This window comes from Protomyctophum parallelum (assembly GCF_964188405.1).
Source record: "Protomyctophum parallelum genome assembly, chromosome: 10".
Lineage (NCBI taxonomy): Eukaryota > Metazoa > Chordata > Actinopteri > Myctophiformes > Myctophidae > Protomyctophum > Protomyctophum parallelum.
In genome coordinates, this window is record NC_139704.1 from 7,931,034 (window position 1) to 7,948,802 (window position 17,769).

The window sequence follows — 17,769 nt, forward strand, 5'->3', positions numbered from 1 at the left end:
GCCAGGTCAAACATTTTAATAAAAAAAAGGCACAAAATATGTTCAGATGGATGTTCGTGGACAATTACATAGTATTAATCTGGGGTTCCTTGATGTGAAGAAATGTGGAAGCAAGCCCAAATAAGCAAGCATACTATACACTTTAGAATCAAGCCCCAAAGAGACATCAACCAGCTACTACCAATAATGTATTAAGTGTCAAAAGTCAAAGGTTGCTTAAAATAAGCAGACATGGCAACACAGCCTGAAGGAAGCAAAGCACGTACACAAGAAGCCCCAGTATGTTGGCGTAGAAAAACGTGGATAGGGTATGCTGACTGACTGACTGACTGCTGGGGGACCAAGGAAATGGGCTGGCTGGAATAGACAGAATAAATGTGTTTTGCCTGAGATCCATAATAATTATGCTATGGGAACCCTCCATAGTACCATCCAAGGGGGAACAAATCAGAGTGAGTTTCTGTTAGCCGACTTCTCTGAACCCCTGACATCCAGTTGATGGGTCTATTTGGCACTTGTGGTGTGATATGGATGGGTGGGCTGTGTGTGTCTGTGTGTGTGTGTGTGTGTGTGTGTGTGTGTGTGTGTGTGTGTGTGTGTGTGTGTGTGGGGGGGGGGGGGGGGGGGGTTACTTCTGCTGCTGTCAGCCAGGCTGAAATGCAGAACTGCAAGTGGAGGCTGAAGGGACTTTAAATGCATTCTCAGCTTCTCAGACGTCCTTCAGTCTGTGTTGATTCTATTCATGTGCATGCAGTGAGAGCAGGGCACGTCACCCAGTCACACACAAAGAGCTATGCGCAGTGAGAGAGCAGGGCAAGTCATCCAGTCACAAACAAAGTGCTCTCTCGTGTTCCATCTCATACATGGATGAAATTCAGAAACATGACTCTCTTTACTTACAACATGAAATTCGAAAAAATGACTCGCTTTCATTACTTCAGTCTTTATCAGTAGCTTAATGAGTAGTTATTGTCTTTTTTATGTCCAATGTATTTGTATTTACTTCATAAAGTTAACATAACTATAATTTACAGGCATTTTTAAAGGCATTTGAAATTAAATATATATATATTAATTTTCAGGATTCCTATTCAAAAACAGCAAAAACATATTCCGAATTTCAATTCAAATATGCCACGTTTTGAGCTTGTAGATCGGCTATTATTACGACAGTAATATGCAATGTGGCCCTCTGGAGTGAGTGTGGAAATATAGTGAAAGTTGCCCACCCCTGTTCTCATCTCTCTCATAGTGCACACAGACTGCATCACATTAGACACATCGAGTGCAAGTGCTTATATACAGTACATTTGTGTATACCGGTACATGTATTATTAATATATATTAATATATTACAAAGCTCCTTGCTGGTTCCCTAATTTTTATGATGAATTCCTGTTCTGTTTTATGATGAATTCCTGTTCTATTCTTTGGCTATATAGAAGTGTCTATTTGTACGTCTTTAAATGTTTTGATGAATTGTAAACAAGTGTAATGCTTTATTGGGTCGTCCACTCACAGTTAACAGTCTTTGTATTGCGTTTGTGCTTGAAATGTACTGTAATTCTGCAAACTGTTAATACATATTTCAATCAAGCAATAAATTACCTTTCTCCCGTGATTTACGGTCCCCCCCCCCCCCCCCCCCCCCGCCTCGTTCATGTTAACAGGAATCTTTTTTGGTTCTGTAATATATAGTCAAGTCAAAAACATCAGAAACTAGAAAAAGTGCCCTTCCGGGCACAGGTCTCCACCAGGTTATCCACAGATCCGTGCAGTTAGAGGTAAAAACACTTTTCGGCCAGTTATAGCGCCACCTTGAGGCCGAGTTGAAATTGTTCATGTGGCATTTCGTCCTCGGCCTAGTGGGAATGTGGGTGCACAATTTCACGGAAATCACGCGATGTGTTCATGATTTGCAGCATTTTGTTTGAAACTGAGCACTCCTGTGAACTTTGGAAGCCAATCTTAACCAATCAGGATGGAGTCTGATAAATCTGAAAGACCCGTTTCGTTGAATGGCTCTAAAGAGACTGTGTACCAATTTGCGTGATGTTTGGACAAAATCTGTAGGTGTACTGTGCAAAAACTTGTTTTGCACAAAGCGGCCTCCTGGTGGCGCTATAACAGGCCGTTCTGGAAAGTTTGGGGCAGAGGTTCATGGTTGGCATCCAGGGAGTGTGTGTGCAAAATATGGCATCGACCGGGTTAACGGTGGCCGAGATTAGCTGTTCACGGACACACGGACACACGGACACACGGACACACAAACGGACGGACGGACACGCGGACGGACGGAGTGCAAAACATACTCTCCCCACATGCCTTCGGCCTGGTGGAGACAATTATGATCCTTTGTTAAAGCCCATGGTGAATGATGGAGGGACTTCCCATTTGGTGTGTAGTGCCATCTAGTGCAGGGGTGGGAAACTTTGAAGATGGACCAGATAGTTCCAAACTCACTCACCGAGGGCCACATTGCATATACTGTCATATCAAAAAGAGCAGATCTACAAGCTCAAAATGTGTTGCACTGCAACACATTTTGAGCTTGTAGATCTGCTATTTTTGCTTAATGCTATATTTGAATTGAAATCCTGAAAAGTAAACTTTCAAATGCATTTAGTTATAGTGGCTACTCATGTTAACTTTATGAACTTGAAGTCATAAAAAAGACAAATTCTAATACTAGTCATTCAGCTACTAATATACCGTAGACTGCAGTAATTAAAGCGGGTCACGTTTGGAATTTAATCAATAATATATCAATATTCGGATATTAACCTGCGGGCCACATTAGCCGCGGGCCGCCAGTTGTCCATTTATATACGATCTAGTCAGGTGCCTATACCATGTGACCATCAGGGCATTTTTCCGAATTACTGACTTGAGTGATCATCTTCCCAATGTTGCACACACACACACAGTCACACACACACCTGAATGCGGTGCCTGGTCTCCACGGCAACGGGTCTCCCCTCCCTCATGCTGTCAGTGAACCAGCTTATGTCCAACAGCTGCATTTGGGACGGATCTCGGAGGTCACCGTGTCCCTTCAGCCACGCCCACAGTCCCCGCGGCGAAGCCTGGTTGTCCTCTGACACCACGTGAGTGACTTCATCACTGTACAGAACAACAGAAAGCACTCACATGGTTTACTTAAAGGGTCATGTCATCGCTGGAAGAAACTTTGCAGTCACTAAATGTTAATAGTATTTGTAGTAGATAACAGTAGCACTCTGGTTGCAAAAGGGATGTAGTGGCCCTTTAAGTAAAAGTATCAAATACTGCAATGTAGATGTATACTCTATACTCTATGTTACAAGTAGAAGTCCCTCACAAAACGACGCATTGTGAGCTTGTAGATCTGCTATTTTAAAATGACCAAAATGGATACAGGGCTGAAGTGGTTAATGTATGTTTTCTAATCTCCAAAGTAAACTAAAGTTTTCCAATTATTGTGGAGTAAAAGTAAAAATGTTGGCTCTGAGATGTACTGGAGTAGAAGTAAAACTATTGGAAAATGGAAATACTCAAGTAAAGTACAAATACCTAAGAATTGAACGCAAGTACAGTGCTTTCCGCCACTGAGAGAGGGGGACAGGACAGGACAGGACAGGACAGGACAGGACAGGACAGGACAGGACAGGACAGGACAGGACAGGACAGGACAGCTGGTAAGTTATCAACACATAACAGAACGGTCACCACAGACAGGCCCCCCTCAGTGCCTCCATCTGTCCCTCAGTGTCACTGTCCGGTCTGTTCAGTGAAGTTTGAAGGACAGAATTTCCTCCATCAAAGAGCAATAACCGCATATATAGTCGCATTTTCGTTTCGTTTGAATGCTATAACATGCATACAAGAGTGTTGATTTAACTCTGAGAGATGGATCAATGGAGTTGTGTGTGTGTGTGTGTGTGTGTGTGTGTGTGTGTGTTTGTGTGTGTGTGTGTGTGTGTGTTAGGGCTGGGCGATATGACAAAATCTCATATCACGATATAGAATTTATTTTATCACGATAACGATATACTCACGATATAGCATATTTTTTACGATACCTATTTTTTTATCTAAAAGAATTGATTTTTGTTCAGGTCGAGTACTTTACTGTACTTGGGCTGTACTGTACTGTACTGTACTGTACTGTACTGTACTGTACTGTACTGTACTGTACTGTACAAGCTCTCCTCCCTGGCCTCTGTCTGTGTTAGGCTGCACAACAGTGACACTTGGTGGTGACAATAGTTATGCTATTTCGTGCTCGGATACAGGGACAGGGACACACATAGCTGTCTATAATGGTTGCACCACTCAAAAAACAATTAAATTCACATTATCCAGTCTACTTATATGAATATAATACTGATGCCCTTCCCATGCACAGACAGGCCCAAAGCAAGTACAAAAATATTACAAAATAAAATGTATATAATAATAATTAGAGGCTGAACTCAATTGTTCAGCCTCTGTAGACATTTTTAAAGCACAGCTCAAGACCCACTTCTACAACATTGCTTTTAATTGATCTTTTATTTTTTGTTATTCATGTCCTCACTGTATTGCATCACTGCTTGTTTTTTAATGTCGTTGCCTTGCTTTTCTTTTTTTCTCCATTGCTCTGTAAAGCACTTTGAGAGCTGCATTTCATGTCATGAAAGGTGCTATACAAATAAAGTTTTATTAGTATTATTAATAATTATTATTATTATGACAATTAAAAAGAAAAAAGAAAGAAATAAGACGTTGCCATTCAGACACAGAAGTACAGGCCTGTGTCTGCATTAAATTGGCTTAAGGAAAAAATAAATATCTCATGTCACAGTTTGTCACTACAGTTGTTTCAGTTCATTTAAGCTCTGTATAGGGAATCAACATGTTCTGTTGTAGTTATAGTTTAGTTTGTTAAAGACGTTGGGCAGCTTAACGATGTTTAATTGACTACAGGCGATAGAGTGAGAGAGAGTGAGAGAGAACGCGATCTTGTCGTCAACTCTCCATGCCCACAGCTGTGCGTATATGGGAGTCTGGGACGAGTGGGGCTTTTTCTTTTCCTTTTTTTTTGATGATCACAACAAAGTCAGCGTCTTGTGTTGTTGTTGTAAGCTGTTGCTGAATTAAGGACTTTTCAAATGGAATAATTTATTTGGAACAATAAAACAAGACAGACGCAGCAGGAGGACTGCACAGGTAAGAGGAACGTCTTCGTCTTGGAAGAAGTTTGCAGTGCACCCGACGACGGACAAGCTTATTGTTCAACTGTGTAAAACATGCGTGGCTCACGCAATTTATCAATTTGACCCAACATGAAACCTGCATTTATAACAGTGAATGACCGGTTACTTTAGGGCGCGTTCGGAAATAGCCCACTAGGCGCACTGTGCAATGCAAACTGATAGATGAGTTCGCTCCGGTGTGGTATTTCCGAACGTGCCCCTTACACCGCTCTGAATCTCGTCAGCCATCATCATCATCTCCCTCTTTTAGGTGCAAGCACCACCTCGGCTTGTGTTGTGGTCGTGTTGGCCTTAGAGTATATAATAGAGAAGACATCCGAAAGGTGTTGGCTCACTGTTTTCAGTGCGCGCGGTGGGCTGCTGGGCATGCCGTATATAAGCGCTGTGACGTAAAATACTGCCGTAAAGTGAAACGGCGATATAAGCGATATAGCTTTTTTTTCGTGATAGACATTTTCTATCGAAAATACGATATATATCGTCATATCGCCCAGCCCTAGTGTGTGTGTGTGTGTGTGTGTGTGTGTGTGTGTGTGTGTGTGTGTGTGTGTGTGTGTGTGTGTGTACACCTTGACTGTTGAACACCATTTGAAAAGAAACCTATGTGCTCAACATACTGTAAGCTGGAATACAAATGATCAATAGTCGTTCAAACTGCTGTGATTCCCCTATATAGAACGGTATACCACACATCTGAAAATAACTGTGCCGTCTTTATTTCTCCTGGCAATATTAGACAACAAGACGGTTATTTTTGAAGCATCATGAAATGAAAACTACAGTAGTGTAGTATTGTCAAGGCGCGTGGATTGAGGATCAACACAAACAACACTAGTCAGTAGTCGACCACATGGCACAGACAGCTCAGTGCCTCCTGTGTCTGTGAATCCTGAAAGGCCCTTAAATGCGTCCTCCACCCATTCAACCGGCGTCATCTCATCCCACAGCTCTGCAGAGACGCAGTAAGACTTTCATAACATAATAAAACAAGACAGACGCAGCAGGAGGACTGCACAGGTAAGAGGAACGTCTTCGTCTTGGAAGAAGTTTGCAGTGCACCCGACGACGGACAAGCTTATTGTTCAACTGTGTAAAACATGCGTGGCTCACGCAATTTATCAATTTGACCCAACATGAAACCTGCATTTATAACAGTGAATGACCGGTTACTTTAGGGCGCGTTCGGAAATAGCGCACTAGGCGCACTGTGCAATGCAAACTGATAGATGAGTTCGCTCCGGTGTGGTATTTCCGAACGTGCCCCTTACACCGCTCTGAATCTCGTCAGCCATCATCATCATCTCCCTCTTTTAGGTGCAAGCACCACCTCGGCTTGTGTTGTGGTCGTGTTGGCCTTAGAGTATATAATAGAGAAGACATCCGAAAGGTGTTGGCTCACTGTTTTCAGTGCGCGCGGTGGGCTGCTGGGCATGCCGTATATAAGCGCTGTGACGTAAAATACTGCCGTAAAGTGAAACGGCGATATAAGCGATATAGCTTTTTTTTCGTGATAGACATTTTCTATCGAAAATACGATATATATCGTCATATCGCCCAGCCCTAGTGTGTGTGTGTGTGTGTGTGTGTGTGTGTGTGTGTGTGTGTGTGTGTGTGTGTGTGTGTGTGTGTGTGTGTGTGTGTGTGTGTGTGTGTGTGTGTGTGTGTACACCTTGACTGTTGAACACCATTTGAAAAGAAACCTATGTGCTCAACATACTGTAAGCTGGAATACAAATGATCAATAGTCGTTCAAACTGCTGTGATTCCCCTATATAGAACGGTATACCACACATCTGAAAATAACTGTGCCGTCTTTATTTCTCCTGGCAATATTAGACAACAAGACGGTTATTTTTGAAGCATCATGAAATGAAAACTACAGTAGTGTAGCATTGTCAAGGCGCGTGGATTGAGGATCAACACAAACAACACTAGTCAGTAGTCGACCACATGGCACAGACAGCTCAGTGCCTCCTGTGTCTGTGAATCCTGAAAGGCCCTTAAATGCGTCCTCCACCCATTCAACCGGCGTCATCTCATCCCACAGCTCTGCAGAGACGCAGTAAGACTTTCATAACAGCCCCATTCCTTCTGCTTCCTGCCACTGTGTGGCTAAGTACCGTACCCAATCAAAGCGCCCGACTGTGGATAATTACACTCAATATGCTCCTCCTCTTCCTCCATTCGACACTCGGTGTGAATCGGTGGAACTGCTCCTTAAAGGGGGGGGGGGGGTCCCTGCAGCTCTAATTGGGCAAACCAGTGGCGAAGCTAATCCTCGATTTGCTCTGTATACCCTGGCCTGGTCAATGATGGCTGTTTAAAATGGCTACCGGGCGTGTGCCTGCATGGTGCCTCAGACAGTTACTGTAGTTTGACAGACCATAATTATGCTCCTTGTGAGCCGCGAGAACCCAAAGTTTCGAGTCTGATTCTTGTCCGCATGTCTCCCTCTCTCTTCTTTCTGCCCTTGTACTTTCCTGTCTCTCTCTGCACTACATCTAAGAAATAAAGCATAATAGGGCAACAGACAGTGCATACCACATAAATAAGGGTATCGACCAGGGGTGTCCAAACTCTTTTTCCAAAGGGGGCCATAGCTACAAATGTTCAAATGCCTTAGGGCTGACTGCATCTCCCATCCTTCCACTGGACCATAACAAAGTCTCATAGAAATGCATCGCATTACAATAACTTTAACTACAGTGCGATTTTGTTGGCAGTATAGTCAAATTTAAGCCTGTAATCTGTGCTGTGAAAAAAAAGAAGTTCAGCATTTTTTGCATATTTGCCACACATTTTGCTAACTTTCCCTAACTTGCAGGTCATGTTGGCTTTATATTTCAACAAGGCAGGTAGCCTATTGTAACATTAGATATTCACGTCGTGACGTGTTCATAATCTATGTGGCTCTTTTTGATACAGAGTCATGGCGCGCGGCAAGACTAACCGTTCAGGAGGAGAAAAACTTTTAATCCAAAATGAGTTAATGGCACAGGCAGACTCTTCACATACTAGAGCATGTCTGAAATAAATGTCAGAGCTGAAATCGACATGAACATAAATTAATTGTCACCATTGGTTGCAGTTTATTTTTGAGTGGTGCTAAATACGTGTATGTTATGAAAATACATGAATGTATGTCTGTCTCTGTGTCTGACTCTGTATGTACATGTATTAGGGTTGGGTGACGATACGAATATATCGGCAATCGTGATTTGGATGAGTCTATCGCTGAATATTTTTATGAGGCGATTTATTGCTGCGATTTTTTCTTTTGCAAAATAATAGTAACCTACGAAATAATGTAAGTGTGAGCAAAATGCGAATCAATTTGGACCAGAAAGTGGTAACAGCGGCCGGGTGGAAAGTGGAAACCCCCTCCTCTCGTTATAATGGTATGCTCCCAGAATCCCAGCAGCATCGGGGAACGGGAGAAGTTCAAAGTCATGCAGCGAGCCACTCACTCACTCTGGTTTGGGCTGGCCGAGTAATAATAAGGCTGGGACCGAGGGAGGCTAATGTACTGTAGCCTCCATGTTGTTTACGCTCCGGAGTCCGGAAAGCTGAGTCCGGACCCATGCAGTTTAATAATATACAGTCACACCAGAATGCACACTGCTGTCTGGTGTCTCAGAGTCATCACAACCCAATGCACGACCGGTGAAGTCGGGGGGGGGGGGGGAAGAGAGAGAGAGAGAAAAGGAAGACGGGAGTGACAAATCATTAGCAACAAGCTAATCTAACAGGCTTGTTGCTGCTGATTGGTAAATGGTACATTTATATAGCGCCTTTATCCAAGGCACTTTACATAGTGCATTACATTCACCCATTCACACACACATTCATACACCGATTGCGGCGGAAGCCATGCAAGGTACCAACCAGTACATCGGGATCAATTTGGGGTTCAGTGTCTTGCCCAAGGACACGTCGACATGTAGACAGGAGGAGCCGGGATTCGAACCGCCGACCCATGGATCATTGGATGACCTCTTGAGCCGCAGTCGCCCCTTCAACGCACTGATTGAACTTCACTTCATCTCCGCCTGTAATATAGGTTATTTTGTTATTGACAATGTGAACGAACCCGGACACCAGTGCTGCAAAAACAGACAGATCTACAAGCTCTCAACGCGTTGCAAACGGGGCTGCAGAGACGGCCGTGTCTGCGGTTCTCAACGCGTTTGTTGTTGCAGCGCTGGCGTCAGGATTCGGGTGCCGTGTCATTAGTCAGAAGGTTCATTGTTCCGAAATTACTATCCCTATCTCTAACCCGAACCTAAACCTAACCGCAAGCACGGGAGCAAACCTAAACCTAACCGCAAGCACGGGAGCAGTGCATGTTCGGACTAACGGGACTTCGGATCTATGGGTAGTTCCCAGGATTCGTTCACGTTGTCAATAACAGACAGATCTACAAGCTCTCAACGCGTTGCAAACGGCGCTGCAGAGACAGGCGCGTCTGAAAAAAAGACCACAGATCCACAAGCTCTCAACGCGCTGCTGACGTGCCGCGTTGAGAGCTTGTGGATCTGTCTTTTTTTTTTCGACTCGCGACCCGCTGTAAACTAATCACATTGCACGAATATATTGTCTATCGGCGATTTTGGGCCAGACGATGGGCGATAGGAAAATTATGCATACAGTACATACGTGTATGTATGGATGTATGTATGCATGCATGGATGCATATATGTATGCATGTCTAAGCACGGAAGTACCGTTTTTTCACCACCAAGTGTCACACAGTACAAGTACAGCACCACTCAGTTCAGGCGGGTCTGATTTTAAATCATTAAATAGCTCTGACCCAGACTCTCTGGTCTCACCACTCTGGGTCGTGACTAAGGAGAGAGTGCAGTGCAGATACTGTAGGTTGGCAGGTGAGTAGAGTAGACACTAGTGTGAACACTCAACAGTGGCCAAATGGAATGGAGGGAGAAATAGAGCAGTGGTTCTCAAAGGGGGGTCCGGGGACCCCCAGGGGTCCTTAAAGGGGGTCCCTGTGTACCAATGTTGTCTTTGGCAGGCAAGGAATACATAATATTAGAGTAGAAAAGTAGAAAAGACTAACATTACATAAAACCACGTGAGAAAATTAAATACACTTACGCATGAACTTTTATCTTTTTAACAATTTTACTTGTAATCCCATGAACTCTACTATGAACTTGAGTAGGAATGAATGAAAGTGAAAGTTTTATTCTCACTATTGCAACATTATATCTCAGAATTCAAATGGATGTTTTCCTCCTAATATTAACTTCAGCCTTTTCCCCACAAATGTAACCAACCTTGCATCACTGTGGAAAGCCTGATTTCTATTCTAAATTAACTGGTCTGATCCTATCTAGACTAGAGTCTATACCTACTGTAATCAGATAATTTGTATACACATATTTGCATGCACTGTTTCCATATCCGCTCTCAAGAGTCTAGACCCAGGCTGGATAAGCGACCTTAAAATTAATCCCCGTCAAATGTGAGATAGGCAATTGCGAGACAAAAAAAAGCAAAAACCCATTTAATTCAGGCATTTTCATTTTTACTCAGTGGCAAAAGTGTCCTTCCATTCCCACGTCACTGATTTATTCAGCAGCACTGCTTGCCACGGTGGCAGGTATTGATTCTGCTCCACTGAAGCCCCTTTCACTTGAATTTTAAAGCTGTTTCGCAACTGACAAACGCAACAGGACATTGATTTCAAATGCAGAGTCTGGTGTTGATCCAGAGAGGCATGATATATCCGGTTTGAGTCTATAAGGGTGTTGCGTTGCTCCTGCCGTATGTGCGGACATCTACCTTTGTGGTGTTTACTGTAGTGAAAAACAACAGGAAGTACCCAAAACAAGTTTCCACCAACACCTTCATTTACTTTGTGTGGCTTTCAAACGAAGTTTCTAAATTTCTGTATTATTGAATGCACTTATATATATATATATATATATATATATATATATAAATAAGAGAGATTATATGAGACAGATAGATAGATAGATAGATAGATAGATAGATAGATAGATAGATAGATAGATAGATAGATAGATAGATAGATAGATAGATAGATAGATAGATATCTGATGTTGCAGAGCCAAATTTAATGCAAGAAGAGATTGACAAGTAAACTAGGTAGCATGCAGATTGTTGCCAGATTGGAGTTCTGAGAAACAGCGGGACCCTGAGCCCAGCCCAGCAAGCAAGCAAGGACAGTCTAAAGTCATTTGGCTTTGATACAGAGAGGTGTCTCCAGCACTCAACCTTTCCCTGCCCACCACGAAAAGGCACAGAATAGACTCACTGTACTGTATATGCATTTTTAAAACCAAACATAACTAAGACATCCATAAATAAAATATCAGAGCCAAGACAACTTAAGTGAGGCCTCAATGCACGACTCACAATTTCTATTCATAACACAGCAAGCAGCTGCTGTGTATTTGCTTCCTGGAGGTGTTTGAGACAACTGCAGTGAGCAAAACAATGCTGTTGGGCAACAATGCTGTTGGGCAGAAACCTCGTATCTCCATATTTAAACTGTTTATGGGGTTTTTTTCTCCTTAAAATGAATGCCTTAATACTTCATCATACAAAGGTGTCGCACAGAAGTTCACGGTTTTGGACATACATGCCCCATTATTATAACTAAACAACCAAGGGAAATCATTTAGACTAGCCAACACAGGTAGTCATTCTACGGAAGCAGGTGACACTGTACTACTGTAGCATGAAACAGTAGTTCAAGACAAAAGGTAATTTGTGTGTGTGTGTGTGTGTGTGTGTGTGTGTGTGTGTGTGTGTGTGTGTGTGTGTGTGTGTGCGTATGTGTGTGTGTGTGTGTGTGTGTGTGTGTGTAGTGCCGCAGACTGCTCAAGACAGTAGAAGAAAGGCAGCGTTATCAAACTGCAGCTGCTAACAGATTTGTCCACTTGCAGAATTAACGTCAGTTTGAGGAGCCGCGGTCTACTTCCTGTCGTTGGTTTCAAACAACTGCATCAAGCCGAGCGTAACCGTAAGAGAGCGTTCAAGATGGGTTTCTGGGAATATTGCCATGACGCTCAAGCTAGCTGAGACGCACGTATACACACAGTCACGCACGCACACACGCACGCACACAGTCGCACACAGAGAGAGACTGACAGAAAGGAAAGGTTTTAACTCTTACACACACACACACAGAGACTGACAGAAAGGGAAAGTTTTAATTCTTACACACACACAGAGAGACTGACAGAAAGGGAAAGTTTAAACTCTTACACACACACAGAGAGACTGACAGAAAGGGAAAGTTTACACACACACACACACACACACACACACACACTCTCTTTCTTGCTATCTCACATTCACTCACTCCCAGAAAGCGAACTACAGCTGAAACAGACCTCTGCTCAATACATCTGCCGCCTCTAGGCCTGCCACAATGCATCCTTATTTACATAGAGTGCTGCAAGGCATCACTCACCATAACTAAACCTGGCAACTGTGACGTTGGAACGCAGCTGTCATATGGAGGACCGCCACCGATCTTTGTCAAGTAACTCCCTCAAGTTTAACCATGTATTTTCAACCACACGTCCCTATTTTGAACACTTACAGGTGAAAATGTAAAACATTGATAAAAAATATAGTCAGACATAATACTGGAAAATACCAGCGTGACACCTTGTGAGCGTGTAGATCAGCTATTTCTGGTATTCGTCACAAGACAAGAACACAAGAACACAATGCATTGCATCACATTCACTGATAAATGGAATACATGAATTAACATAACATACTCTGTCCTTATCTCTCCTGTGAGATGACAGATGATGCATTGTTTCCATGCATCTGTACGGTAGATTAGTGCTCCTCAATGTGACTCCCAGGGGTCCTTGAGGGAGTCCCAAGGGGGCCCTTAGCTAAACGGATAGTTAGGAACCAAATGGACCCTCATGGGTCTTTAACTCAGTTAAATTAACATTGGCTTTACGATATAAATTGGGGTCCCAGAGATAGAAATGCCATTAAATGGGGGTCTGTATAGACCAATGCATGTCAATCTGCAGGGATCCTTGAAATTAAAATGGTTGAGTCACTGCTAGAGCTGTAAACATCTTCTCTTATGGGGGTCTATGGGGTAATATAAGTGTCAATTTGGGGGTCCTTGACATGAAAAAGTTTGAGAACCACTGCGGTAGATTAGTGCTCGCTACACAAAGTCAAAACCAATCCCTGTTAATTCATGAAATTTTCCTAGAGGAATGACTTCCAAACTGCTGTTTTTGTAGAACTTTTCCCTATACTCATCCAAAAAAAGGTTTCTTCTTGCAGTGTTTCTACATTGCTTTACTGCTGTTGCCAGCAAACATTAGCTGGGCTGGCAAATAACTTTCTTTCTATACCATCCTGATGTTATTTATGGAGGTGCTGTGGGCCATGGCCAGAGTACACAGTCCACTAAATCTTCCCAGAAATGAATGGTCTTCCTTCCTGATTAAGTAATTATAATGACATTATTGCAGATCCTTAGACAATCGACCCTTAACTTCGCATGACATGAACATGAGGGGGGGGGAAATGTAAGAAATGGGCAAGGGTGAACATAAATCTCTTTTAGATCTGTACGGTTCCATCTAAAAAAAAACAATTAGGAAAGGTTCTATCTTAAACCCATATTTCTGAGAATATAGATCCTGGAGGAATCTGTGGCAATTAAACACAAGACAAGCAGGACAATGGAACAAAGAAGAAATGCCGCACACGTGCACACGCACACACACACACTTCATTAACAACCTACGTCTGCTTTTCCTCAGACAGAACAGCAAAGAATCCTGTTCTGTTAAGTTAACTTAAGTTAATAGCAAAACTGCTTCTCTCAAGACAACAAATCTAGTCCAGAATCCCAACCTGAGGACGTCATCGACGACAAAGCCCTTGGACCTGGCCAGCTGGGTCAGAAAGGTCCTCCTGCTGCGGCCCATTTTCCTCTCCACCAGATACACTCTCACTTCTGGATATCTGACCTGCTGCTGCCCTTCATGACTCTGAACACCAGTGTCTGCTGCCCGCCGCTGCCTCTTCCTCACGCCAGGTAAAACAGGAGCGTGGCGGAGCATTCTCTTTCCAAAGGTGAAGTAAATCTAAAATAATGTTGTTACTTTTCACTTTTCAAATAAACGATGCACTTCTTGTCATGCACTGCTTAACTTCCATCTAAGAAAGAAAACAGCCACTTGGTGAGGCCAGTATTGTGATACTTTGTTTTCTTGTTTAATTAATACCAGGATGGAGTGGCAGTTGGAAAAGAGTTGGTGAGAATGGGCAGACAGGAAATGCCCCTGGCAACAGGTGTTCACCATTTGGTGTTTACCAAGTGCATATCAACTGCCAAGTTGGCAGAGAATGGCGGAACATTTATAAATGAGAAGCATCAGGCATTCACATACAGAGTCACAGCCCAGCCCAACCCAGTATGACTTGAACAAACACTGCCTGCCCATTCTGATCTAGATACGTATCACGATACGATAAGCATCACTACATTTACTAGCGCTGGGGCAGTGGTCAGTGGACGTTGTGAAGACATTTCAGACACACGCGCTGACCAGCTGACCCATATACCGGCCACCGAATGGTGATCGTGGGTTAATTGACCTAGACAATGACACACTGGACTGGCTTGCTGCAACGGAGTTGAAGGTCTAAGGACATACGACAGAAGAAGACTACATTTACTTTTGCAGAGTCCTAGACCACCGATTTGCAATGTTTTGACACTATATATTCGTAAAATATATTTAAAGTTTCCAAATCAATTTGAAAAACTTGATTGATAATTGATATTTAAACAAAAAGCAAGGGGCCAAAATAAAAATAATGTTTTGATGTATAAATGCAAAAGATGTAATCATATATATATATCGTAACTGAGATGCTGATGTTAAAGCTGCGTCTCACACACACACACACACACACACACACACACACACACACACACACACCCCCAAAAAATATATAAATAAAATTATTATAAAATAATAATAATAATAATAAGAGGGCTAATAAAAGTTACTGGTATGGTGTGTGCGATATTAATTGTGAGATTACCATAATGACGGTAATCATTAAAGGACGACTTTTGAACCTATCTTCATATAATAGGTCCTCACTAATAATCATGATAAAATGGAACGTTTTTTTCTACTCGGTCTGTGTCACATAGGAGGCCTAATCTAATTGAATACCCCTGCCATAAAGCATTACACTTGTTTACAAGAGGGTCCACCATTTTCAATTCATCATATCATTTTGTACACTATGCACTTCTATAAAACCAAAAACAGGAAATCATCATAAAGGAGGTAAAAAGGGGGAAAACGTATACAGTGAGGGGGGAAAGGGGTGGGTGGAGTACATCTTAATGACAGTTGGTAGGGCGTTCCACATTTTTGTGGCATAGGAGTGAAATGAATTTAGGTGGACCCTCTTGTAAACAAGTGTCCACTCACAGTTAACAGTCTTTGTATTGAGTTGTGCTTGAAATGTAGTGTAATTCTGCAAACTGTTAATAAATATTTTAATCAATCAATCCTTGTCAATCTGGGTTGCACATGGTTTTTTGAACTCGCTCTGGTGTTGTTGTGTTGCTGGCATGATTAGACTGACTGAGCGTCACTGTTTATTATGATACACTTTTCATTTCATTAAAAAAAAAAAAAAAAAAAAAAAAAAAAATCATTATTGCACCCAGCCCTATTGGGGAGGAATACGATGTAATTACCATATTGATTAATTGAACCCACCCCTACTGCCTAATTAATGTACTGTGCAGACATAGGCTACTAGTTTTAATGTCATCTGCTGGGCTGACTTCAGCCACACTGTAGCACCTTGCTCTGGGCCCGGGGGGAAAGGTGGGACCTGCAGGTCACCTCACAAAACTCCCACAGCTGTCTTGCCATGTCCAGTTCATCTCGTCACCTCACCATCTCATTATGTCCAGACAAAGCCTATGCCATCTGCTCCCTGGATTTTAATTAGGTTGTTGCCTTTTTAGATGAGGTGAGCCATTCCTCTGAGATTCCCCTCCTAGTTCATATGTGGACTTGCATGCATATTTACAGGTATTCACGCCGTCAGCGATTAGGAGTATTTAACTGTTTATCCAAGGAGCCATATTGGGTTATAAGTTATTATCTCTACCTGGAGATTTTGTGTTCACTCCTGTCTGTACTGTGTGTGTGTGTGTGTGTGTGTGTGTGTGTGTGTGTGTGTGTGTGTGTGTGTGTGTGTGTGTGTGTGTGTGTGTGTGTGTGTGTGTGTGTGTGTGCACAATCAGCATCATATTTCTTTACAAAATCCGTCAACGACAACTATCTATATGCCCCCCCTCCACCTATGTGAGCCTCTGTGAGAGTAGTCATCCCTCCAGGCTATCGAATACAGTAACCGAGAGGCTATGGGAGGCCAATCGGGCATCTGTCCATGTGACTTATGGGATCTATATACTACTAAGTAGTGAATTACAACACTCCTGTCCCTCCGGCTTATGGGATGTATACTAGCCAGTAGCCATTGCCCCATCCAGTTTCATACTCTCATCACATCATGCCCCTGACAGACAGAAAGATGGAGGCGTTAGGACATGCTTCCTGGCTGTACAGGCTCCCCCATTCCTAGTTCCTTTTGCAACCTACAAGCAAAGGGTACAATGTGGCTTTAATTGTATTACTTTCTCTATAGCTTAAATTATATACGTTTAAAAACAGTCATGTTTAAACAATGCAGTTGAACATACAGAATGAGGGTTACAAAGTTACAGTTGGTTTGGGCTGAAGCCGAAGCTTATTATGCCCACCTTATTAATGATTAAAATAATAAATATTATCTGTAAAGATAAGAGAAACAAAAAGAACAGAGAAGAAAGAACAGAAGCAAAAGGAAAACTGATTTTCTACAATGATGTGCTGTGCTTCTTAAATATCAATTATATAAAACAAAAAAAAAACACATTTGGCTTGTATGCAACAAAAAGGATGTAGTCAATACAGTGTGTACTTATCTGTAATAGGCTAGCTCACTACTTCAGTGAACCAAGCAGGATGGATTTGTTTGATTTAGAATAGATTCATATAAAGTTCACTATACATGCATTAATAACCAAATTCCGTGTCCAGATTGTTTAATAAATGAGCTTGCGTAGCCTTGACAGAATGCAGTATATCATACACACCTCCACTGTAGATCATCACATCAGTATGATGTTTGGAGGGTTAACAGGTGTCACACCATGCAGTCTCTGACTAATTGTTTCCCTATTTTCCCAATCACTCTGCTGTACAGACAGTGTACTGTGTGAACAAGCAGTTTGGCCCTGGTCCACTCCAAACTAGTTTCCATTCAGCCAGCAGCAATCACAGCAGCACAATAAAACCTAATTCCTTGTGCACTTTCAACCTGGCCCTATTTTTTGCATGCCGTCGTATAGGTTCACAATGTGTAACCTATGAGATGAGATGAGCTGAGAAAGCGAAGCTTCAGCAGG

The 17,769-nt window shown here is 42.5% G+C and overlaps 1 protein-coding gene across 1 annotated transcript in view; it reads right to left on the reverse strand.

Moving 5' to 3' along the window:
- dntt (deoxynucleotidyltransferase, terminal) overlaps positions 1-14,230 on the reverse strand; it is a gene marked incomplete at its 3' end in the record, with an annotated part of 108,375 nt that extends 94,145 nt beyond the window's left edge. Inside the window, exons 1-2 of the mRNA XM_083774308.1 lie at positions 14,133-14,230; positions 2,940-3,123 (exon numbers count right to left, since the gene is read on the reverse strand). Of these exons, the coding sequence (XP_083630434.1) occupies positions 2,940-3,123; positions 14,133-14,206 (258 nt within the window). The 5' untranslated portion in view covers positions 14,207-14,230. The remainder of the gene's footprint in view (positions 1-2,939; positions 3,124-14,132) is intronic.
- Positions 14,231-17,769: the final 3,539 nt, after the last annotated feature.